At 36.1% G+C, this 25,815-nt stretch overlaps 1 protein-coding gene across 2 annotated transcripts; it reads left to right on the top strand.

Moving 5' to 3' along the window:
* Positions 1–18,123: 18,123 nt before the first annotated feature.
* Positions 18,124–25,499, top strand: LOC127107063 (uncharacterized). 2 transcript variants are annotated; one of them, XR_007795623.1, is made up of 15 exons: positions 18,124–18,370; positions 18,505–18,700; positions 19,178–19,252; positions 19,601–19,675; positions 19,906–20,003; positions 20,600–20,846; positions 21,638–21,735; positions 21,958–22,204; positions 23,421–23,537; positions 23,687–23,791; positions 24,216–24,278; positions 24,353–24,442; positions 24,575–24,630; positions 24,981–25,141; positions 25,262–25,499. XR_007795623.1 is itself a non-coding variant. In XM_051044338.1 (15 exons), the coding sequence occupies exons 1-14, from the start codon at positions 18,263–18,265 to the stop codon at positions 25,136–25,138; spliced, it is 1,740 nt and encodes a 579-aa protein (XP_050900295.1). In that variant the 5' UTR covers positions 18,125–18,262; the 3' UTR covers positions 25,139–25,141; positions 25,262–25,499. The 2 variants fall into 2 exon arrangements, 1 of the variants encoding a protein (XP_050900295.1); XM_051044338.1 differs by having other exon boundaries at positions 18,125–18,370; positions 24,974–25,141.
* The last annotated feature ends 316 nt before the right edge of the window (positions 25,500–25,815 follow it).

The following is a 25,815-nucleotide window of genomic DNA, read 5'->3' as shown; positions in this document are numbered from 1 at the left end:
TTTGTATCATGCCCGGGGCTATCAGAGTGATATGCACACCTAGCATTGGGATTATAACGAGGAGAAATAGTGTTGGGATTTGCAGGAGGATCTTTGAGGGTAATTAAATTTGCTTTTAGCATACCCTGCAGTGCTTGTGCTAAAGTCATATTGATCTTGGTAAACTGCCTTCTTGGCCTGTCTTGTCTGTGTTGGAAGTTTTGAGATGGCGGTGCTGCAATCGTGACTGCTCCAACAGTATGGTCACGATTTTTCTTGTTATGACCCCTTTGACCGCACACAACATTTGATTCATTCTTCCCCTGATAGGACTTTTTGGTGCTTGCAGAGGTAACCGCCTGTATCTTTCCACTTCGAATGCCGCTTTCAACACGTTCACCCGTCAATATAAGTTCAGTGAAACCCAATGAGGAACTTCCCAATAAATGGTTGTAGAATGGGTCAGTCAGTGTACCCATGAACATGTCCACTAATTCTCGATCAGTCATAGGGGGTTTGACTCTGCCAGCCAAGTCTCTCCATTTTTGAGCATATTCTTTGAAGCTTTCTTTAGATCCCATAGTCATATTCTGCAGCTGTAGCCGAGTAGGCGCTAATTCAGAATTATACTGGTAGTGCTCGTAGAAAGTTGTCGCTAAATCAGTCCAGGTGCGGATGTTAGAGCTCTCGAGCTGATAATACCACTCTAACTGTGTGCCAGACAGACTCTCTTGGAAGAAATGGATGCATAGCTTCCTATCAGTGGTATACGGTTGGATCTTTCTCACATAAGGTCTCAGATGCATCTGAGGACAAGACGCACCATCATACTTAGTGAAAGCGGGGACCTTGAATTTTCGAGGAATGACCACATCATAGACCAGACCTAAGCTTTCGAAATCCAGACGGGGCACCTTCTGACCCTCCATAGCTAGCATACGTTCTTTCAACAACTTATACTTATCATCCTTCGAAGAGTACTGTTCATTTTCATAATTTTCATAGTCGTCCTCAGGGTTGAAGGGATCAGCATTCTCATCTTCCGAATCATTTTCTGTCTCATCTTCTTTATCCTTCAGAATTTCAATCTTGACTCCTGGAGCCTGTCCTTTAAGCCTTCTTCCCGGGTTAATGTAACTCACAGATTTCTTGTCTTTCTTCTTCTCGAGCAATAGAGTCTTCAGTTCCTCCTGCCCCTTGGATAAGTTCAAGATCATCTCCTGGAATTGAGCATTCTGAGCCTGGAGATCCTTGACAGTTTGTTCGAGGGCCATTTTTCTATTTGAGAGGAAGACCGTGAGAACATTGATCCTTTAGAGTACCTGTTATGCAATGTTATGTTATGTTATGCAATGTATGAAATGTTTTCAAGGACTTTTGGAATTTAACTTTGCGTAAACCACCAAAAGGGGAACTTTTATTAATAATTTCTTTAATCAATGTTCATTACAAGAAAAAATGAAAGCTCAAGTCTCCCAGGGACGACTTCTTTTTGGGCGGAGATATGCATTGAGACTTCATTCCTCATTAAGCTGGCTGGTGAGCTCTAATACTTTCTTCCTTTCAGCACAGAATTGAGCTTCAAAAGTATACCTTTCCTCTCTCAATTGGATCCAAGATTTCTTCAATTCTTCCACATTGGTAGGCATATCTGGATAAGGAATGATCTGAGGGGTACTTCTTTCAACTTTTGGTTCAACAATCAGAGGTCCGATTGCAAGATATGGCATGATAAGCTCACGAGCTCTGGCGCGTACCCATCTGAGATAAGGTTCCATAGGAATAGAGTTTTTCTGTCCTAAAGTACTTCTTTTCACCATGCCCCAAGCTCGTACAAACCTTTGACGGAGACCTTGAGAATCGTTGTCATAGTCAAACACAGTGCCTTGGATAATTATTTCATGTGGACCATCTCTTCGAGCATAACCAAACTGACGTAGGGCTAAAGCAGGATTATAAGTAATACCTCCTCTTATCCCCAGGAGTGGTACGTTAGAGAATTCTCCACAACAGTCAATGATGATAACATTTTCTTTGGGTTGGGGACACCGATGGATGTCTGAATGGGAGAGCGACATTATCCTTTGAGACCATTTCAAATTTTGCTCATTCTTCAAGACTGATTGAGGAAGGTGCGAAATAAACCACCTAGATAATAAAGGTACGCAGCATATGAGAGTCTCTTGCCTTTTCATAGTACGAGTGTGAAGGGAATGCAAAATGTCTCCAAGCAAGTTGGGCACAGGGTTATGAGTGAGAAATATCTTAACAACATTCATGTTTATGAATTGATCCGGATTAGGAAATAGCACCAAACCATAGATTAGTAATGCTAGAACATCTTCGAAAGCGTGGACACTCATAGCTTTTAGGAATTCTCGGGCCTTATTTATCAGAAATTTGGCAAGTAAACCCTTAACTTCACTTCTTGTTACCCAATTAGTTTAAATGTCGGACTTTGTCATGTGTAAAGTCGCGGCAACCTCTTCAGACCTCAGAATCTTTTCTAAACCACTGAAAGGTGTTTGATCAAGGATAGGTATCCCAAGCAACCTGGAAAAATCTTCTAATGTGGGTACCAACTGATAATCTGGGAAGGTGAAGCAATGATGTTTAGGATCGAAGAACTGAAATAGAACTCTCATCATATCTTCCTTAAAACCGGTGGTAACTAAATTGAGGAGATAACCATGTTTCTTGATGAACTGAGCATGATCGGGAAGTTCTGACACTAAATCCTTGAGTTGATGAGAGGTCGCTACAAAATTGATCCGGATGGTCTTCCTGGAAGCCATAGCCCTACAAAACAGAGCAAAGTTAAATCCCTAAGTCCTCGAAATGGTTAGTACAATGCCATGATGTCATGATGTTATGATGTTATGATGTTATGATGTTATGATGTCAAGTAAGTAACAAGCACAAACAAGTCACACCACAATCATTCCTAGGTTTTAAGGCTTGCATGAGTTCCATAGGTAAGTACCCTCCCCACTGAAGTTTGGTTGGTTCAACCTGTCCTAGAATAGTAACCGGGTTCTAGAAGGATCTCAAATCATTGACCTTTCCTTAAGTCCACTTCAGTGCAACACCAAGCAGTTGACCAAAATTTCCCTAAAGTCCAATCTCAAAGAGTGTAGTATCGAGTATCAACAAACCCCAGTCGGAACCGAAGTCAGTTATCTCATTACCTTCTAATGGCTAGGATGAGTCAATTAGGGTTCTAAAGGTCTGGTTAATGCTTTGATGACACCACGCAGACGCCAAATTTTTCCTCAAGTAAACATGAGGAACATCAGGACATCCAAAGTGTCACATTAACCGTAGCCATCATTTTAACCATTCCAATATACGCCGGACAGTCGCGATGATCTCTTGCTACTTACCTAAGGTACACTAGATCCGGGTGTAGGATCTTTCACTCAAGCATATAATACCCAAACAATCCCTTAAAAGTAAATCAGACAAAGAAACAATTCGAAAACATAAGTGATCTTATCTTTAAGGTAACCTCTCTTTTTAAGATTCCCCAGCAGAGTCGCCAGTTCTGTGATACGGTGAACTGACTTTGTGTTTTTGCTTTGAAAAGCTATGTTGCGGATAGCAAGAGTCGCCACCGACTTTTCTTTTATCCAATAAGGAAAGGCGGAAAAGAACAGGAAAGACCTTGATTAGATTTTGAGTTCAGGAGGTACATTATACAAAGGGAAGGTGTTAGCACCCTATGTATCCATGGTTATCCATGGGCTCTTAATTGCTTAACTCACTTATGTTTTCCTTACAAAGGGAAGGTGTTAGCACCCTCTGTATCCATGGTTATCCATGGGCTCTTAATTGCTTAACTCACTTATGTTTTCCTGGTTTGAGAAAGTGTTTGAGAAATGTGGTGTGTTTAGAAAATATTTTGAAAGGAGAGTTTAACTTTGTAATGATTCTTGTACGAATGTATACAAAGTGTTTATCTCGTTTGATTTTGAAAGATGTTTAGAAAAATATAACTCGGCGATGATTCTGGTACGAATGTATACCAAGTGGTGATTTTCTAAAAGATGTTTTGAAAAGTGTGAGGTGAAAAGTATTTTAAGTTGTGAGCAAGCATTTAAGAGTTATACCTAACCAAGGTCTTTATAGACATTTCCTATCCTTAGGAGGGTAAAACTGTCCTTACTATTGAGAAGTAAGTAGTCTTATCCTTTGGATGTAAAGGGACATCGTGGGGTCGTCGATTGGTCATTGAAGGCAACATTTGTAAGGATACCTTAGCATTCGAAGAGACGATCATCATTTAATCGTAGGCTACAACGAAGGGTCATCGAGGGACGAAGTCATATATTCGAAGGCAACGTTTGAGGGACAAGGTCATATATTTGAAGGCAACGTTCGAGGGACTATGATTTATCTTGTAGGGACATGGACCTTTTGATCGAAGGGACTATGACTTATCTGTTTAGGGATGATGATGATTTAATCGAAAGGGTCTTTGCTAAGGGTATCCCCATATTCGCGGGACATGACCATAATATCGTAAGGCAACAAAGAGAGGGTTACCCTAGAGGTGCAAGTGTGGAAGTGATTGGATTCAGATATATTATCTTGAATTAATTTATCTAAGTTCGATTATTTATCTTTCCATGCAATCCTATTAGCATACATGTAGACAGTTATATTCACAGTATGGAAAAATTAAAGTGCGAAAAATAAGACTACGCTATTACATGGCTTCGGGATGGGGGGTACATAATTTAAAAGGGGATATAAAATATCTAAATCTTAATTAACGAGTACAAAATTAAAAGGGCATACAAAATAATAAAACCTAATTAAACTAAAAAGAAAGAAATAAAAAAAAATCCTAATTAAATCTATTACATAGAAAGTTCATGACAAATGAAATAAATAAACTAAATTTAAGAATGAATTAAGAATATTTTTAGTCTATAATAATAGATTTTTTTTATGAATTTATGGAAAAACTTAGACTAAATTGATAGAAATTTTAAAAGAAAAGAGAAAAAAAATATAATTAGATTTTTATTATTCAAAATAGCCCATTTTAATTAATTAAGTGATATATGAAAATTTAATTAATAAACTAGATTAAATTATATCCTAGTTTAAATAACTAATATAATATATTAATTAGAAAATTAATTAATGGGTTTTATTTTAATAATAAAAAAATAGTGGTGAATTAATTATAGTGGAAAGGGAGTAAACATAGTAAAAACAACTGAAAAGCTAAAAAATAGGTCCTGGGGGCTCGAACCCGGGACCTCTACGTTGCCATGTTGGTCCATTCGTTATTTATTCGCCTTCATTAAAATATATATTAATTGTATATGGATTTTTTCATTTTGACACAACACCACCATGCATGTTACAACTTGCTCTCTTACGGCAAGCTACTTTATTTTTTCTCATGTTGTTTCTTTCATGTGAATATAACAAACCTGTAACTTCATCTTATATCAAACCACACACATAAAATAAGATCATATGTAATCATCATGCAATAATAAAAATAGCCATGCACAAATCAAGAAGCTTATATTATTTTACTCATGTATTAGTTCTCTTTACTGCAAGTGATAATGATAAAACAAACCTTACACATACATGTTAAAGACAACCAAGGATTTATATTATCACCATTATATCATCATCATCATCATTATTATGTAATAACAGCATGTGAAATAAACATAATCATGCTCGAAACAACACTCATATAATAATAATTAAATGGCGGATATAATTCTTTAATCATGCAAACAGAATTTCTCCAACATGCTATGACCTATCAAGAACAGATGCATACTTGAATAAAGCAATATCAACATCCACCAAACCATGAATACATCATCTCAATATATATATTAAACCAATATTATTCATGCATGAATTAAGGAGTATTGCAAGGTAATCATGCTGGATGCAAATTCCATAATGAACACTTACTGAGGATTTGATTCTTCTAGCTTGTTCACTGTATGTGTGTTGTTCTTATTCAGGCTATGATTGCTTTATGGTTGCTTCTCTTTTCCCTGCCCGTGAATCTTCTTGCTTCCGCCTTGCCTTGTGTATCTTCTTCTCCTGTATCTCTCCTCTTTTTCCTCCTTTTCCCTCTCGCTGCAGTCATATGAAGTATTTATAATAGTGTGGATTAGGGTTTAGCCTTGCTAAATATTTGGATCCCTTCATATACTTTAGGGTTTAACCTTGCTAAATATTTGGATCCCTTCCTATACTTTAGGAGAGTTAGGGTTTAACCTTGCTAAATATTTGGATCCCTTCCCATACTTTAGGAGAGTTAGGGTTTAACCTTGCTAAATATTTATTAAATACAAATAATGAATAATTCAAATGACTTTTAACAAATAAAAATTAATTTAAATTTTAGTTACATAATTGAATTAAAATTTAAACCTATTTCTATTTTTACTTTCATCATTTAAAAAAACTCAAAATTATTCTTACTTATATCAACCAAAATTATTTTATAATTTATGGGCTTTTAAAAAAATGTTACTCTTATAAATAAATTTTATTAAGTAAAAAACGTGAATTACTAAATAAATATTATTTATAAATAATGAATAAATGGAACATGAGTCACTAAATTATAAAAAATAGTTATTATAACTTAATGAGCTTTAATAAATAAAATTAATTTAAAATTTTAATTATACAATTAAAATTCAAATCTATTTTTATTTATCATTAAATTAAAACTATTTTATTTATATATATAAAATTTATTTATATCATATAGATAACCAAAATCATTATTATTTTTTATATCTGTATCACATAATAAATAAATTAAAATTTATAATTTATATGAGAATATATGCTAATGAATGAATGCAAATGTGAAATGAATGCCATGCATGAATCAATTTATCATAAAAATTAACAGGCAAATTTTGGGGTATGACAGGACCCCTCACCTGAGGTGGAACCCCAAGCTGAGAAAGATGATGACTCATCTAGATCAGAGAAAGAAGGGGCTGCTGAAGGATTATGCTCTCTAGGTAAAACCCTGCCTAGTAAGAAACCAGTAGATGGTTCTCATGAGCCTGCTGAGAATGTTGTTAATCTGGATGAAGAGAGTTCAGAGGAAGAGAATGACACCTTGGTTCATCATGTAAAACTAAGTGCTGCTAGGAAATTGAAGACTAGAAAAGGGAAGACTGTGGCTGAAATGATGACAACCAGGACTAAGAAGAAGACTACTGGTGTAGGACCCTCCAAATCATGGAGCAAAGTGGAGGTTAGGAAGAGGAAAGTCAGAGAGAGTTCTGACTCTGAAGAGGATGTCGAAGACGATGTCCCAAACATCTCCCCTGCTAAAAGGCAGGCTGTTTAGAAGTGTCCAGGCAAAGCTGCAGTTGTGCACTTAGATAACATCTCTTTTCACTTAGAAGATGGGGCTGCCAAATGGGAGTTTGTCATTCAGAGGAGGGTAGTTGTTGAAAGAGAGTTGGGAAAAGAGGCTGTTGAGGTGAAGGAAGTCATGGAATTGATTAAGGCTGCTGGACTGATGAAGACAGTTGTTGGTTTACCCCAATGTTATGAGGGGTTAGTAAAAGAATTTGTTGTGAATATCCCTAAGGATATTTCTGAAAAGAGCAGCAGGGAATTCTGCAAGGTGTTTGTAAGAGGTAGATGTGTGAGATTCTCCCCAACCATAATCAACAAGTTCCTAGGGAGAGGAACTGATGGAGGAGTGGATTTAGAGACTATAGACAATGAGGTTTGTAGGACTATTACAGTTGACCAAGTTAAGGAATAGCCTAGTAGGAATCACCTATCAGCTGGCAAGCTAACTGTCAAATATGCCATCTTACACAAGATTGGTTCAGCCAACTGGGTGCCTACTAATCATATCTCAACCATCTCCATTGGTCTTGGAAGAATCATTCATGTTATTGGAACAAGGATAAACTTTGACTTTGAAAGGTTTATGTTTGATCAAATTGTCAGACATGCCTCAACAAATGCAGTAAAGCTGCCCATTGCCTTCCCATCCATCATTTGTGGTATTATCTTGAGCCAGCAACCAGGCATTCTTAATACAAGTGACATTCCAAGCAGAAGAAAGCCCCCACTATCCATTCACTACAAGCTATTTAAGGGAAGTCATGTCAATGATGTTGTCATGACATCTGCCAGAAAGGAGCCTGCATCTCAGGGTAGCTTGATTGATCAATTAAAGGAAACTTGCAAGGAACTGGATAATGGTATAATGGTTGCCAAGGCAAGAAAAGAGGCTTTGGAGGTTCTTATAAGTAGCCTAGAGAAGGAAGAGATAGAGGAGGCTGGTGAGACCAAGGATTCAGATGCCAATACCTCAAGTGAGAGGTCCAATGCTCAATCTAGTGGCAGCTCTGATTCTGAAGGTGAAGATGATACTTCTTCCTCATAGTAAGTGGTAATGGTTCTCCATGTTTTGAAGAATGTGTTGTGATGAAGACTGTTCTTGTGTGTGCTGTTATGGAAGTTGGTCCCCCTGCTATTTGGATGCTGAAGTTTTTATTGTTTTTTTAATATGTGTAATTTGTGGCAGTCCTTACTGATGCCTTTATGTAATATTTTGGGCTCTTAATGAGTTCCTTGGATTTGTTCATTATCTCAGCTATCACAACTGTGTATGATGATGGTTTGTATCTCCTAACAATTATGTTTTAACATTTTTAATGTTATAACATCTGATCTGACATTCTCTGCTAGGCTAATTGACATTTATTTTATCTAATTGGCCACCTTTGGTCAGTTTTGACTAAAAAGGGGGAGAAATGTTGATGTGGAAGCAGTTAAAGATGTGGAGCTGTGTGGAGATGTATGTGTTGGTGTAGCTGAATAGATGAACATCTATTATTGAAGGAGATGTGTTTGTTGCAAGACAGAATGTTGTTCTATTTACAGATGTCAAAGGGGATGTCTGATGTGGTGCACAAGTGATATTGTGTGGTGCACAGGTGATGTTGAAGCAGATGTCAGAATGACATTCTGACTGTTACAGGTGTTGTGGTTACATGTGTTGTTATTATCAAAGGAGATGTTTTTATTGCACAGATTTAGGGGGAGAAGAAGTACCCTTGTGCATTTGTGTGTCTTACTAGTTGCATCTATAACTAGTAATTCTGTTTGTGTTGCACAAATTTAGGGGGAGAAGAAGTACCCTTGTGCATGTGTGTATTACTAGTAGCTATAGCTAGTAATTGTGTTTGCTTTTGCTGTTGTTTAAACAGTTGTTTAACTGCTGATAGTTTTCTTGTGAACAAAAAGGACAGATATATGTTTTAGCCAAAATTTGCCAAAGGGGAAGTTTGTTGGTTCTAAGTGTTGGCAGCAATTTTGGTAAAACAAAGAGTGTTCACAAGATGTTGTGTGTGATGTCTTAACATAAGATATCCTATGTACCTGCTGGAGTTCAAGAACATAATTATGCAGGATTGTCTCAGAATGTCACAATGTCATAACATCTGATAATATGTACCTGCTGGAGTTTAAATGGAAAACATAATTATGCAGGATTGTTTCAGAATGTCATACACGATGTCATGACATCTGATATGTTATGTACCTGCTGGAAATTATAAAAGGAATTATGGAATTATGCAGGATTGTTCCAGGATGTCATACCCGATGTCATGACATCCTGTACATAGAACATTCAGTATGAATGTCTGGTGTTATGTGATTGCGCATTTAATGGCAATCTTTGTATGATTGAAGATCTGATTTGCAGGCGCATTCAATCATTGATTACAACCTAATTTACTTATTTTCCAAGGAGATCTAACCAGCTGTCATGAGAAGATTTGATTGGAAAATAGTTTAGGGTTTTCAAGATGTCCAAGCCCAGCTGAATGCTTCTATAAATAGGACATGGAAAACTTGATTTAACACACAACCAATACTGAGCGAAATACTGAGAGAGAGATAGGGTTTGTGTCTTGTTTAGTCGTGAGACTTGTAAGCCATTCAAGTCATCCTTAGATGATTGAATTGGTCTGATTTGTGGTTGTAATTTGTCACTCAAAGCTTGTAAGCAAGAGTGTGTGTCTACTTGATCAAAGTTGTTAAGCAAGATCAAGTGTGTGTCTACCTGATCAAAGATGTTAAGCAAGATCAAGTGTGTGTCTACTTGATTGAAACTGTGAAGTAAAATCAAGTGTGTGTTATTGAAAAGTGTTTTCTTTTCTCAAGGAATTGTTGTTTAAAATCATAGATGTGATTGTAGGGAAATGAGTGGGTTCTCATATCTAAGAGTGCTTAGGTAGAAATTGCACGGGTAGAGATTAGGTGAGAAAGACTGTAACTTGTTGAAGTGTATGGAGAGTCTTTGAACTGATTCTATTTTAGTGGATTTCCTTCCTGGCTTGGTAGCCCCCAGATGTAGGTGAGTTGGACCGAACTGGGTTAATAATTGCTTGTGTCTCTTGCATTACTATTCTCTATCTTTATCCTGTTTGCATTACTCAGATATTAGTGTCGTGACATTACCTTCGATATCTCATATCTGATACTAGAATTTCACTCTATCACATTTAATTCAATCTTGAAGGTTCTATTCTGAGACATTTAAGCCTTAAAGATCAACCTTCCATTTGAGTCGGGAACTCTCATCATCTTGTCTTTGATCGACACTCTGTAGTTCTTTTCGACTAACTGCCCTATGCTAAGCAAATTGCTCTTCATGTCTAGTATGTACAACACATTTGAAATTACTGACCTCTTGCCATCTTTCCTCATAATCAGAACATCACCAACACCTTCAGCTACTAGAGTGTTGTCATTTGCAAATTTAACCATGTTCTTCATTGAGGGATTTATGTTGACAAACCAATCTTTCCTTTCAGACATGTGTGATGAGCATCCTGAGTCCAAGTACCACCGGTCCTTGAATCGCTCTTCATCTCTTGTTGTAACCATCAACGATGTCTCTTCTTCTTCACGCTTCTCCAGCTTTGCATAAGTTTCTTGATTCTTCTGCTTTTCTGGACAATCACTAGAATAATGACCATATTTATAACAATTGTAACACTAAATATGACTCTTGTTTGGCTTTTGACCACAACCTCTTCCTCTACCTCTAACACCACCTCTTTGGTTGCCTTGGTTCCACGATTTTCTCCGATTCGACCAGTTTCCTTCTTGCTGATTTCAACCAGTCGAATTGTTGTAGCCTCCTCTGTTTATTTCCATTCCAGCTTCCTTTGCCTTTTCTTTCTTTTGTTGATTGAGCTTGCAAAGCCATATCAGTTTTCGACTTTCCTGCAGCTCTTTCATCCATTCTTTGTTCATGAGATTCAAGCGTACCTTGAAGCTCTTCCTTTGTCAATTTTGAAAAATCCTTCGACTCTTTTATGGCTACTACCACATGGTCGAACTTTGGAGCCAACGACCTCAAGATCTTTCAAACAACAAATCTTGATGTCAACACTTCTCCACATATCTTCATTTGATTCACCAATTTCGTAACCTTGGTGAAGAAATCAGTTATGCTTTCGTTGTCTTCCATCTGAAGAAATTAATACATTCTTTTGTGAGTTTGTAACATCACCTCTTTCACCTTCTCCGCTCCTCTAAATGATTTCTCCTGAATTTCCCATGCTTCTTTCACTGACTCTGTATCACTAACCTTTTCAAAGTTATCTGCATCAACACATTGATGGATTATAAAGAGAGCTTTATAATCTTTCTTATTCAATTCTTTATGTGCAACCTTTTCATGATATGTTGCGTCTTCTGCAAGTGTTGTTACTCCTTCCTTTACAAGATCCCAAAGATCTTGATAACAGAATACAAACTTTATCTGCTTTCACTAATTCTTATAATTATTGTTCTTGAGAATAAGAAGATTTGCTGGAAAATGCCCGTTTGGATGATTTGTTGTCGTGGTGATTTTTTTTCTCAAGAATCGTTTAACCAGAGCTCTTGATACCAGATGTTGGAAATCCCCCAAAACCTATGGAGAATTCCAATCAATCTTGATGAACAAGATTGTTATCATTCATACAATAACAACGAAAAAAAGAAGAAGAACAATGGAGAAAGAAAGAAAGTAAATAATGATGAATGAGAAGAATAATTAAAATATGCAGAGTTTCTTTTTTCCCACAAACTGTGGAAAATTCTTGTTCACTTTGCAACTTCAAAATACTATGAATTACAATGTTATGAAAACTTTATTTACTTCATTACAAAAATAAGGGTCACTCCCTCTATTTATAGATTTATGTTAACTTGGACCTCAAGCCAAAACCCAAAACTATAAAAGCCAAAATATCTAACACTACTAAAATAGGTCTAAGTTGAAATCCCGTGTGAAGAAACATGCTTCGAAACTTCGACACACTAACATAACTCAACACACTAGGTGGTTTGACACTTCCCTGCTTTTGTCGAGGAACCTGCTTCGACACAAGGAATTACAATTCATTATGTCTAAGCTATGTACATTCATCATAGTTCTTAGCCTTCTGAACACTTCAATCTGCACTCCCTTCGTCATGATATTTGCAATCTGATTCTCAGTTCTGCAGTGTTCCACATCATCTTCCCATCTGCTACCTACTCTCGAAGATAATGGAACCTCATCTCGATGTGCTTGCTTCGACCATGTGTTATCGGATTCATCTCTAAATTGATAGCTGACATGTTGTCGATCCTCATGGTAATTGCTCCATGACTCTTTGTTGTTATCTTTTCGACCAGATTCACCATCCATATTGCTTGACATGCACAAAGGGAAACATCTATGTATTCTGCTTCGCACGATGATAATGCTACTACTAGTTCTTTTCTCGAACTTCAAGCAGCTGGTGCACCACCTAGCATAAACACATAACCCACTTTGGCTTCTACATGAACCTACTCACCATACCTACAATGTATGCTAAGTCAGACCTTGTATGACAAAGGTATCGAAATGCCCCAATAAATCTTCTATATTGGGCTGGGTCGACATCATTTTCATCTGAATCTTTCGACACTTGTAATCTTGGCTCAGTTAGAGCCGAAGTTGGGTTGCAATCTTGCATCTCAAATCTCTTGAGTATTTCGCCTGCATACCTTCTTTGGTGCATCATCAAACCTCTACCACTCTTGTAGAACTCGATGCCAAGGCAATATGAAATTTCACCCAGATTTGATATTTCGAATTCCTTGTTGAGATCACCTTTGAAGTCTTCGATCTCCTTCTTGCAACCATCTGTTGTCAACAGGTCATCAACATAGAGGCATAGTATAAGCAATTCACTCTTGTTTCTTATTACATATATTCCATGTCCAGATTTGCACTTCACAAATTCCTTCTCCCTTAGAAAATAATATATCTTCTTGTTCCAAGCTCTTGGAGCTTGTTTAAGTCCGTAGAGGGCTTTATGCAACCTATACACCTTTCTTTCTTCGCCATGTTTCACAAACCCATCTGGTTGTGCAACATAAACTTCTTCTTCTAATGGGCCATTAAGGAATGCAAATTTCATATCCATCTAACACATCTGCCAGTTGTTTATGTTTTCTAGACCAACAACCAACCTGTTTGTTTTGATCCTAGTAACAGGTGCAAAAACTTCATCGAAGTTGATTCCTTCTTTTTGAAGAAATCCTTCTGCCACAAGTATCACCTTGTGTCGAGTCACTTTTCCTATGGGATACAACTTCACCTTGTATACCCATTTCACATTAATTGTCTTCTTGTCTTGGGGAAATTCGACAAGTGACCAAGTGTTTTTGACCTTGATTGACTTCTGCTATTCGTTCATTACTTTCATCCACTTAGAATCTTTCAATGTCTCAGTTGCATTGAAAGGTTCGACATCTGCGTAGAAAGCATAATGTACCAGCTCACCTTCTTCATTGACCACATAATTTGATGTAATCACACATCCTTGCAACCTTGCAGGCATGTGTCTTGTTCTTTGAGGTCTGCTTGGGCCTACTTCACCTCTAACTTCTTCCTATCGAACTTCTCTTTTGACTTTACTAGCTGGTTCGTCACAAAATATTCTCACTGAATCTTTCTTGACATTCTCAGTCTAATCTCACTCATTAAGCTCATCTATGATCATGTCAATGCTGATCACCACTTGCTTATTCACTAGATCGAAAAACTTGTATCCTTCAGTCGAATGATATCCTATCAGGATCATCTGATTTGACTTGTCATCAAGTTTTCTTCTCAAGTGATCTGGAACATGTTTAAGTGCTATAGATCCAAACACCTTCAGATGACTCAAGCTAGGCTTGACACCAAAGCAACATTCTTCTGGTGTGATTCCTTCTACCTTCTTTGTCGGACATCTATTCAAGATATATGTCGCAGTCGATACAACTTCTCCCCCTAATTCTTTGGGTAGATGTTTGCCTTTCAGCATACTTCTAACCATATTCATAATGGTTCTATTCTTCCTTTCTACGACTCCATTCTAGTGTGGGGTGTAGGGTGGAACCACCTCATGCAAAATCCCTTCTTTCACACATAATGCATCAAAGTATTTTGACACATATTTTCCACCACCACCAGTCCTCAAAATATTGATTTTTTGACCGCTCTGTCTTTCAACCATAAATTTAAACTTGGAAAATACCTCGACCACTTCACTTTTCTTCTATATCAGGTAAGACCACAGTTTTCGACTGAAATCATCTATGAATGTAACAAAGTATTTGTTACCTCCAATCGAATCCACCTGGAGAGGACCACATACATCATAGTATATGACTTCAAGAATTGCCTTCGACCTGCTTTCTACATCCTTACTGAAGTTGTTCTTATGTTGCTTCGCCTGCAAGCATTCTTCACACACTTTGTTTGGAATGTCGATTTATGGTAATCCTGAAACCATATTTCTTCTTTTCAAATCTCTGATGTCTTTGAAATTGAGATGGCCAAGTCTATAATGCCATATCCATTCATCTATGTTGGCTGCTGTTGCAAGGCACTTATACTCCATCATATTCAGTTCAATCTTGAAGGTTATATTCCAAGTCATTTGAGCCTTCAAGATCAACCTTCCATTTGAGTCAAGAACTCTCATCATCTTGTCTTCGATTGACACTCTGTAGTTCTTTTCGACTAACTACCCTATGCTGAGAAAATTACTCTTCATGCCTTGTATGTACAACACATTTGAAATTACTGGCCTCTTGTCATCTTTCCTCACAATCAAAACATCACAAACACCTTCAACTGCTAGAGTGTTGTCACTTGCAAATTTCACCATGTTCTTCATTGAGGGCTTTATGTTGACAAACCAATCTTTCCTTTCATACATGTGTGATGAGTATCCCGAGTCCAAGTACCAATGGTCGTTGAATCTCTATTCATCTCTTGTTGTAACCATCAACAATGTCTCTTCTTCTTCATGTTTCGCCAACTTTACATAAGTTTCTTGATTCTCATGCTTTTCTGGACAATTACTAGAACAATGACCACATTTTTGACAATTGTAACACTGAATGTGAGTCTTTTCTGGATTTTGACCACCACATCTTCCTCTACCTGCAACACCACCTCTTTGGTTGCCTTGGTTCCATGGTTTTCTCTAATTCGACCAGTTTCCTTCTTGCTGATTTCGACCAGTCGAATTGTTGTAGCCTCTTTTGCCTTTATTGCCATTCCAACCTCCTTTGCCTTTTCTTTCTTTTGCTGATTGAGCATGCAAAGCCATATCACTCTTCGACTTTCCTGCAACTCTTTCAGCCATTCTTTGTTCATGAGATTCAAGCGTCCCTTGAAGCTCTTACTATGTCAGTTTTGACAAATCCTTCGACTCTTTTATAGATACTACCATGTGGTCGAACTTTGGAGCCAACGACCTCAAGATCTTTCCAACAACAGAGCGTGATGTTAACACTTCTTCACATATCTTCATTTGATTCACCAATTTCGTAACCTTGGCGAAGAAATCAATTATGCTTCTGTTGTCTTCCATCTGAAGTAATTCATACGTTTTTTTGTTAGTTTGTAACGTCACCTCTTTCACCTTCTCCGCGCCTCCAAACGATTTCTCCAGAATTTCCCATGCTTCTTTTGGTGACTATGCATCACTAACCTTTTTAAAGTTATTTGTATCAACATATTGATAGATTATAAAGGGAGCTTTATAATCTTTCTTCTTCAATTCTTTATGTGCAACCTTTTCTTGATATGTCGCGTCTTCTGCAAGTGTTGCTACTCCTTCCTTCACAAGATCCCAAAGATCTTGATAACAGAACACAACCTTTATCTACTTGCACCAATTCTCATAATTGTTGTTCTTGAGAATCAGAAGATTTGCTGGAAATGTCCGTTTGGATGATTTGTGTCCATGGTGATTTTCTTCCCACAAATAGTTTAACCGGAGCTCTTGATACCAGATGTTGGTAATCCCCCAGAACCCATGGAGAATTTCAATCAATCTTGATGAACAAGATTGTTATCATTCACACAATAACAACGAAAAAAAGAAGAACAATGGAGAAAGAAAGAAAGTAAAGAACGATGAAGGAGAAGAAGAATTAAATTCTGCAAAGTTTCTCTCTGCCCACAAACTGTGGAAAGCTTCTTATTCACTTTGCAATTGCAAAATGCTGTGAATTACAATGTTATGAATACTCTATTCACTTCATTACAAAAATAGGGGTTACTCCATCTATTTATATATTTAGGTTAACTTGGAACTTAAGCCAAAACCCAAAACTATAAAAGCCCAAAATATGTAACACTATTAAAATAGACCTAAGTCGAAATCCTGTGTGAAACAATATGCTTCGAAACTCTGACACACTAACACAACTCAACACGCTAGGTGGTTCGACACTTCCTTGCTTCTGTCGAGCAACCTGCTTCGACACAAGAAATTACAATTCAACAAACTAAAATGTCAAATGCAATTAAAACGCAACAAAAACTGGAATACAAAACACTTACATCTGCGTCTACAAAAATGAGTTTCATATGCTCTTTTTTGTTAGAAACGACAATCCATTTGTGATGCATTTTGACGATAATTTTCCATAACTCTTTCTTGTCCGAAAATTTTTCCAATCTTCTCTAAAGGCCTTGCCATTGATGTTATTCCTTGCAATATTTTAATGAATGATTCACGTGAAATAATAGAAAATGCAGATTCACATATTTGGTATACACACAATAATATAACCCAAAATGAAGATAACATAGAAAAACGCATATGTTAAGAAGCAAAAAATTGGAAAATCATGCAACTTCGAATCACATCAGCAAATAATCAAAAGTTAAGACAGTTGGCTTGGATGAAGCGAGCAAAGTGAAATATGAATAAAAGATCAAGAAGGATGTAAAAGTAAAGAAAAACACAAACGTTGCACATTAAAAACTCAAGAACGGTTGAAAAGAAAAGAAAAACATAAAGGAAAAATGAGGCAATATCGTTATGAGATTATGAAACGACACATACAAACTTGGTTTGGTTCAGTTGATATGAAGTTGAAGTTGATGAATATTGAGATGGATGAAGAAAATTTTGGTAGAGTTGGAGAGAGACAAGATGCAATAAGAGGATTGAGTCGGAGAAAGAAAATAGAAAGTAGGTAAACTTCAATGTGGGATTTCTGAAAAAGTAAAGATAATATTTGGCTTGTCCTTTTCGATTTCACAAGTTAGCATTGAGAAAAACATTTATACAAAATGACTATCAAAAAAGTTTGCTTCAAACTACTTGTTGGATACACATGTTTAATTGGATAGATAGTACAAGTTGATTTATAACAAAGTCAACCATATATTTGGAATTGAAAGTTTGGTTGTAAAAAGTTAATTTTAAACACAAAATATCTCTATTTTGCTAAAGTGTCATTTCATAAGATAGGATAAGAAAGAGATTTCCATAACGTCTAATTTTCTTATATTCCAGATTTAAATTATCAAAGTTAAAGAAAATGAGATATACAATTTAAATTTTGAAATATCAATTTTCAATGTTAGTTAATTTATGAAGGATAATATTGAAAAAAAAAAAGTTTACACCAAAAACAAATTTTTCTTTTATGCATTGTTATAGATTATTATTAATATACTAAGATTTTTTTTTTCACCAACAAAATACAGTTTCAAAAGAAGAAAAAAAAGCAGCAATTTTCTATTGTTTTTAAAAAAAATTAAAAGAAAAAAAAGATTCTTTTCACATACATTCTCCCCTTTCCCGCGTTATCACCTTGCAAAATTTGGTTACGAAAAATTCAAAAGGCACCTGAACAACAACAATCAACAATCAGGTTCCGTTTCAGCGTGTATGAGCTCACACTAACAATGAACGATTCGAACAAGCGATGGACGGTGACCTACACAAAACACATCAAACAGAAACGCAAAGTCTACCAAGACGGATTTCTATTGCTCAACGTTTCCACCGCCAAGGTTTTCTCTCAATCTTTTCACACTCTAAATTACCGTCAATTTTATCAATCAATCGTTTCTTCAGATCGGAAATTCACGTTGAATTTACTCAATTGCAAAATCTCACGAAGTTTTTTCGCTCAATCACTGTGTAGTTGTCGCTGTATGATGAATGCGAGAAACTGTTGGAGTGTAGACTCTTGAACAGCGATGAAACTGTTGCCTCCGGTGAGACTTTGACGTTTAACGGTCACCTTGTTGATATTGGTAGTCTCGAAGGAGAAAACAAGCCTGAATCTCAATTGAATGTTGATAAAAAACAAAAGAATGTTTTCAGATTCAGAACTCCTGGTATGAACTCTCTCATAATCTTTCATTAATTTATAGATAGATATATCTATGTATCGAAATATGATAGAATTAGTTGGAGTTTGTTAAAGGTAGTTGCACACAGACTATCTAGCATCGACACCTTTGAAAAAATGTGTGTGTCTGAGTCATTGTTCGAAACCGACACTTGTAATTACATTTAATTTATTCATTTATTTCAAATTATTACTGGTGTCGACGTATCTGTGTCGATGTCGTGTTTTCTATGTTTGTGCTTCATAGGTTACATACTTGATTAAAGTGTGTACGATACACTTTATATAATGATCTTAATTGCGCTAACTAATTTTAATCAACTTCCAATTGCCTTTAACAACTCCAACTAGTTTTGACAATATGTTTATTTATTTATTTTTTGCTAATTCTGGAGGTATCATTTCGAATGCTTAATCATGATTTACTGCTGATGTCTTTCTAATGTGTGTGTTGATGCAAAAGATGTCAAAGTTAATCCGAAGGAGACTATTACGCGGACACAGAAACCTCTCAGTCCGTCGCAGAAAATCATCAAAGGTTAACATTAGCATCATTATTTTCAGAATTTGTCTTCTAAGCTTTGTGAAAATATTTTTGTGCTCTTAGATTATTCTTGTTGAATGTCTAGCTAGGAGTTCAAACTATGATGGCATGATGTGTATTTTCAAAGTACAAAAAGATCAGTATGTCCATAGTTTCCTTGGAAATGTTTGCGTACTTTTGCTGATATTGGTCGTATTAGATGTTTCTTATCAACTTATTCCTTATGCGGTTTGCGCCATTGCTACAAGTGATGATGATAATTGATTAGCCGTAGCCTGTAGGTAATTATATGATTTGCAGTGCGGTATAGTTGTATAATTAGTATGGTTGTAAACATTGCAGAATTTAAGAAGAGAGAAATTCTTAAGTATCAGTCACCAAAGATAAGTCAGGAAACACAAAAACCTAGTTCAACAGGTTAGTGTAATGCTGGGTTCACTCTGCTTTGCTGCCTTATTTGTCTTTTTCTGTCATTCTGGTGCAAAATATGGCAATTCAGCATTGATTCTGCCTAGTTACTCTCTTAAATTCAAAGTTTAGATGCATGGGAAACATGACAGTATGTTCTAGGACATAATGAGTAAGAAACTTCCTTTTCTTGTTATATTTATCTTCTAACTATTAGAACTTTTTCTATATCCAATTAGAGTGGCAAGTTCTATACACCAGTCAAATGACTCAGAAGGCAAAGAAGTACCATGATGGTTTTTTACGACTTGATTTATGCGGCTCTCGGGGGGAACAGGTTATCTTTCAAACATCTATTTCGTTTCTCAAAAGTTCAATATATGCTTTGATTTCAGGATATGATTGGTGAGGTTATTTTAATGCATACACGCTGAATCCTTTTTTTTGTTTGTTATTCTTCTTGTATTGTGATCAATGGCATGCTTGGATTAGCTTAAATATTGAGGGAAATTGATCCCTGCCCCCCTCTAACAAAAAAGTAACTCACACAGTAATATTTTGAATACAAGCTATTTGGATACAAAATGTGGTAATACAAACAGACACTAAATGTCCTTACTAGTATTCAGATATTAGTTGCAGTCAGGAATAAACAAAGTGCTCAATAAATGGCCTACTCTCCCTTTTTCTGTCTATATTTCAGGTCATGCTGGAAACCTTTAGATAGCAGTGATATTTTGATTACAAGCTATTTTGAATACAAAACATGCTGATCCAATCAAATCAAGTAATATCATTTCAAATTGTTTCGATAATTGTTTGTAAAGATATTTATCCAAACAGGTTATAAATCTTAAAATGTCCTAGTTGCAGTCAGGATTAGATGAGGGGCTTAATAAATGGGTATCTGTCCCTCTTCTGTCTGTATTTCAGGTTAGGCTGTTTGATGCAAGCAGGAAACTCTTAGATAGCAGGTTCCTTAAAAAAGATGATGTAATAAAACCCGGTGAATCAATTGCATTTGATACATATTTGGTTGACATTAGTGAGGATCAAGTTAGTCATACACCAGATTCCAGTGTTCAGGGAAACAATTGCACTAATCTAAAGAGAATAGAGAAGATAGACAGACAGAAAACTTCTCTTGACACTGATAGCCATGTAACTGTTGGAAAACATGGTTAGTTGACAGTTATACTTATTGTTTTGAAAATGTGTTGTATTTGGCCAGTTGTTTTTAGTTGCATCAGTTCTTTTTCCATTTGTATTTTTATTAAATAAGATGATTATAGATTTCATTAGCATTTAGTATTTCCAATAAATTCTTAGTTACACTAGTTTTCTTTCTTGTTACTCAGTTCTGTAACATATAGCTGTTTTAAATTGAAGGAGGAACATCAATGTAGAAGAAAAAAGTGTAGAGTCTTTATGTACCAGTCACTAATATGATTTGGTTAATGAGTCAATTATGATTTACACGATGCATGTAGCTAGCCTATTTAATGACGATATTTGGATCTAAAACACAGAATTTGCACTTTTCATTGACAAAGTACTTTGCCTTTTCAAAAATATAATGAAAAGCGTACTGATTTTACTACGCGAGATCTTACATTTGAATGGTGGTTATTTCCCAATGATTATTTTTAGAGATGCAAGCCATGTTAACTGAGTTTCAAACAGTCAATTTACAAAATTTTAAAATTGAAGCTGATATACAGAATTCCGTGAAAACACACACACACATCTATAGTATTTATAGTTTTATCATGAATCAACGGAAACCAATAAATGAGTCAATTAATAGGCTTTATAATTTCTTTCTTATGGATTCCTTCCCGCTTGTATATGGTCAGTTTCTTTTGAAGTCCATTATTGATTGCATTTATTTCTGCTTTGATTGTCTTCAGTTTTTTCATCTTCATTAACTATTCAGCGTTCACCTGTATATCTCTTTCCTTTTCAATATAGAATGGAAGGTCCTATACACAACACAATTAACTCAAAAAGCAAAGAAGTATCATGATGGATTTTTACAACTAGAATGTTGTGGATCCCTTGGGCGGCAGGTTAATTTTCTCACTTGTTATAATTTTCTTTTTCCTGGTTGTGTCGCCACATTTTTCTTTATCTGTCTTCAATTTTTTTGATTTTCTGTTTATTTTGAAACTGGTTCCATGGAAATGAACTATTCAACTTTTCTTAATAACACTAGACCTTATTTAAACACACAGTATCTTGGCACAGTGTAAATTTCATTGGTTGTTCTCCTTTTAATGTTCTCTTTCCAGGTCATACTGTATGATTTGAGCAAAAGGCCTTTAGAACGCAGGTTTCTAAAGAAAGATGAAGTTATAGAAGCTGGTTCCATGGCATATTTTGCTGGACATTTAGTTGATGTTGGAGAACCTGAGGGAAGTCACCAATCTCCAGTGAAGTTGAGTGAACGAGGGACTGTTGGTGAAAATGTTGTTGAGAAGAGACAACAAAGACATGGGCAAAAGGTCTGTCGCGAGCTTCATCCATCTACTGCTAGAGGTTAGTCCTTAGCTATGCAGAAGTTTCTTCAAGTCATTTTATTGTTGTACAATTCTGTACTTCCGTGCATGTCATTCAAATGTTTTGAACTTACTATCATCCATTTCTTTATACACAATAATCTCATTAAGAAATATCATATATTTTTGTTGTATTATATCTTTTGATCATTTAGTTTTTACGTGTTTTTAAAGCTTCTGGTTTGTTTTCATTGTTACCGACACCCATCTATCTGAGAAATTGAATGAAAATAAATAAATATTTGCTGGGGAAGTCCAGGGAGCGAGGCCCCGAGGTGTTAATGGGGCAAACATCCATGGTTCCAAGAGACTTTGACACCACATATCCACTCAAAACCTTAAAGCTATGGGGTATGTGTCACCTCTCTTATAAACCCAACATTTCCTCCATTCCTAGTCGATGTGGGACTTTAGCACTTTCACACTTGAAATCCAACAATCTCCCCTACAAGTGAGTCACCCACATCACTAGCCTTGATCCACACTAGGATCCATTTCCGCTCCCCCACCGAGCCAACGAGGTCCGGAAGTGTTAATGAGTCAAACGTTTGGGGTTTAAGAGACTTTGACACCACATATCTGTCAAAAACCTTAAAGCTATGGGGGTATGGGTCACCTCTCTTAAAAATCCAGCATTTCCTTCATTCATAGTCGATGTGGGGCTTTAGCACTTTCACACCTGAAATCCAATAATATTATGAATAATCATTTAGGATTAAAGAAAAAACCTCCTTAATATCAGTGAAGTCACAAGAGACAAGGAAGCTAAGAATATTGGAAACCATTCACAAAAATGACAATAAAAACACCAAATCTGGCTCTAGAAATAAAAAATACTGTTTGAATAGCATGCCTTGATAAGAGTGAGCAATTTACTTATTGGTTTCATGTGAGGAATCACAGACAACTTCAAGTTGTGTTATACATGCATGAATCAATCAATGCAGTTAATAATTTAGTATCACCAATTTGGATCACATGATTCAATTTTCAACAATTTTTTCTTATACGCTTTTAACCAATTCTCATCAAAATATTGGATGGTCAAATATAATTAATTTGTTAGACGAAAAAAACTAAAGGCGTGCTATCGGTATTGGGTGCACCCTGATAACCATGAGCATGAATCATGTCTTGAATGAATGTGGACAGGTTTTGATCTTTCACTCTCATCTGTTTATGGTTACGTCATGCAGGACAACCTTCAAGCAGGCCTTGTCTTTGGCGAGATGCAGGCTTGAACTCTCAATTTTGCGAGATAGAAGAGATCAAACCAAGCAAGACAGTCCCAATAGTTAAGCCTTTACATGATGGTTTGTACTTTGTACCTCTGGTCTGGACTCTAATCTTCCCGCTCTTGTTTGCGTTATTGCTCCTCCTCCACCTCTAGCAGGAAACAATGGAATGACCGGTAGACAGGTTTTGATTTTCACTCTCATCTGTTTATGGCTATATTATGCAGGACAGCCTCCGAGCCGAGCTTGTCTTCCGCAAGATGCAGGCTTGAACTCTCAATCTGCGCTAAAATCAAACAAGGCAGTCCCGGTAGTCAAGCCTTTACGTGACGGTTCGTACCTATGGTCTTGAAGCCAATTTTTTTAACAATACACCTCTTTAGAAAGTTGTGACTAAACATCTATTAGTATATATTCTTTATCAATATAATTCTTTAGAGCTAAGTTGATTTGTCATGTCTAACTCAAACTATTTTGCTTCCATATTCATATTAGCGTTGGCATCTCTAACTTTACATGATGAGGGAAGTATCAAAATATAACTTGGCGAATGGCAATAATATACATCAACTGTGAAATAAGATAAATTATGAGCTCCCGTTGACTGATATAAAATTCAATCAAGTTGATCATTCTGCGACAGAGACACAGACATGTGATGCCTGTGCTATGATATGGGGCTCTTCAGCAACATTGCTTATCTCAATATGTCATTTCATTATTTGTACATGTGGCTGATTTCTGGTTTTTGTGCAGTCAATCAGATATTGTCCTTTTTACAAGACCCTTCGGCTAAGTCTCATGAACGTAATATCACAGGTTAGATGCGTAACCTTGTAAGATATCGATCTGTCTTTACATCATAATAATGTGACTATGTTGGATTTATATAGGTGGCCGATCTCCCAATAAGTTATATCAAAACATTTTGGATAGTGAATCAATGGAGACTATGAAATCTCCTGATATTACACCTACCAAAGGCAAGTCATGATGTATATTTTGGATTTCTTACTCTTTTATTTTTATTTTCGGAAAATCTTAGTAGCTGTTCTTTGTTTTGACTTTTAAGATGTTAGTAGCACTGTTGACACTGCTTAATTTGGGTTCTGCAGCAACATCTGGTGGTGGTAGTTTCCAGTATAAGGAGAATGTCAAAATGTCCCACCAGGTCTACTCTCTTTCTCTCTCTACATTTTTTCTAGGTGCCATTTCATATCATTGCTTTCTGTTGTTCATTAAAGGCCGCAATGAAAATATTAACTCTTGGTCTTAGAGGATTGGTTGGGATTTTTTAAAAAAGGCCAAGGGTACAATTAGGAGCATGGTAACCGATAATAGTGGCAGCTAGAGTGCAGAATGTTCATGTGATTTCTATGGCATTAGTTTCGTACTTTCCATATAGTTGAGAACTTTTCTTACTTTTTCTCAATGAATTTTGTTTGTTTTCAATACACTGCAAAATCGTGAGTCGTCTAAAATTTGTTTAAGTGATTTTGAAATTGTATATGTAGTCCTCAGACAAGGAAGCTCAGCAAAGTATCAATGAGGCAGATTTTGACTTATTATTATCAAGTCCGGATGTTCATTCTTCTTGCCCCATTTCAAATGAAGTAGAGAGTGCGGAGGAGTTTTTGAGTGAAAGGAAAGCATTCCCAAGCTTTGACCTTGGATTTTGACGGGTAATGCATATAACCTTATATCAAATAATCATTTCAAATTAAAATGATAGAAGAAACTTTTCCTGTCTATTTCATAAACATAAACTGATGTGTGCATTTGTCCTATGTTGCTTCTTGCAGGCCAGTGTCCTGACAGTCTGATACATTATTTCAGCTAGTTTTTCAATATTAGAAATGAGAAAGGAAAAGCTAAAGCTTCAACGTTACTATGTAAATTACTTATACAACGTTTCAGTTAGCGAGTCTAGTTCCTTTAGCTAGGGAGCAAGGGATCAACTTGTTTGGGTCCTTGAATAAAAAACAATTCCATAATATTGTCAATTTCTTTCAATTATTTTTTATTACTGTAGTTACAATAATCGATTTTTTTTAAATAACTACTAATTTCAATTTAAATTCTTAAATAATCTATTTTTCAAAAAAAATAATCAAAATAACCACATTTCTTAACTGATGCGTCAGTTGAACTGACACATCCAATTAAGTTAGAGAGGAAGCGGCATGCCTCTTGGTGCATGCTCCTAATGGTGTACAACCTAGGCGTCATGCTTCTTGGTGCATGCATACACTACATTGTGTATGCGCCAATGCATGTGACGCATGCACCTATAATTTTTTTTAAAATTTAAATGTTAATTTTAAAATAAAAAAAGTACTGGAAATAAAAATTATAT

Source organism: Lathyrus oleraceus, chromosome 7 (genome assembly GCF_024323335.1).
Source record: "Lathyrus oleraceus cultivar Zhongwan6 chromosome 7, CAAS_Psat_ZW6_1.0, whole genome shotgun sequence".
NCBI lineage: Eukaryota > Viridiplantae > Streptophyta > Magnoliopsida > Fabales > Fabaceae > Lathyrus > Lathyrus oleraceus.
Note: the sequence above shows the minus strand (reverse complement) of the source record. Positions and strands in the feature narration are given on the sequence as shown.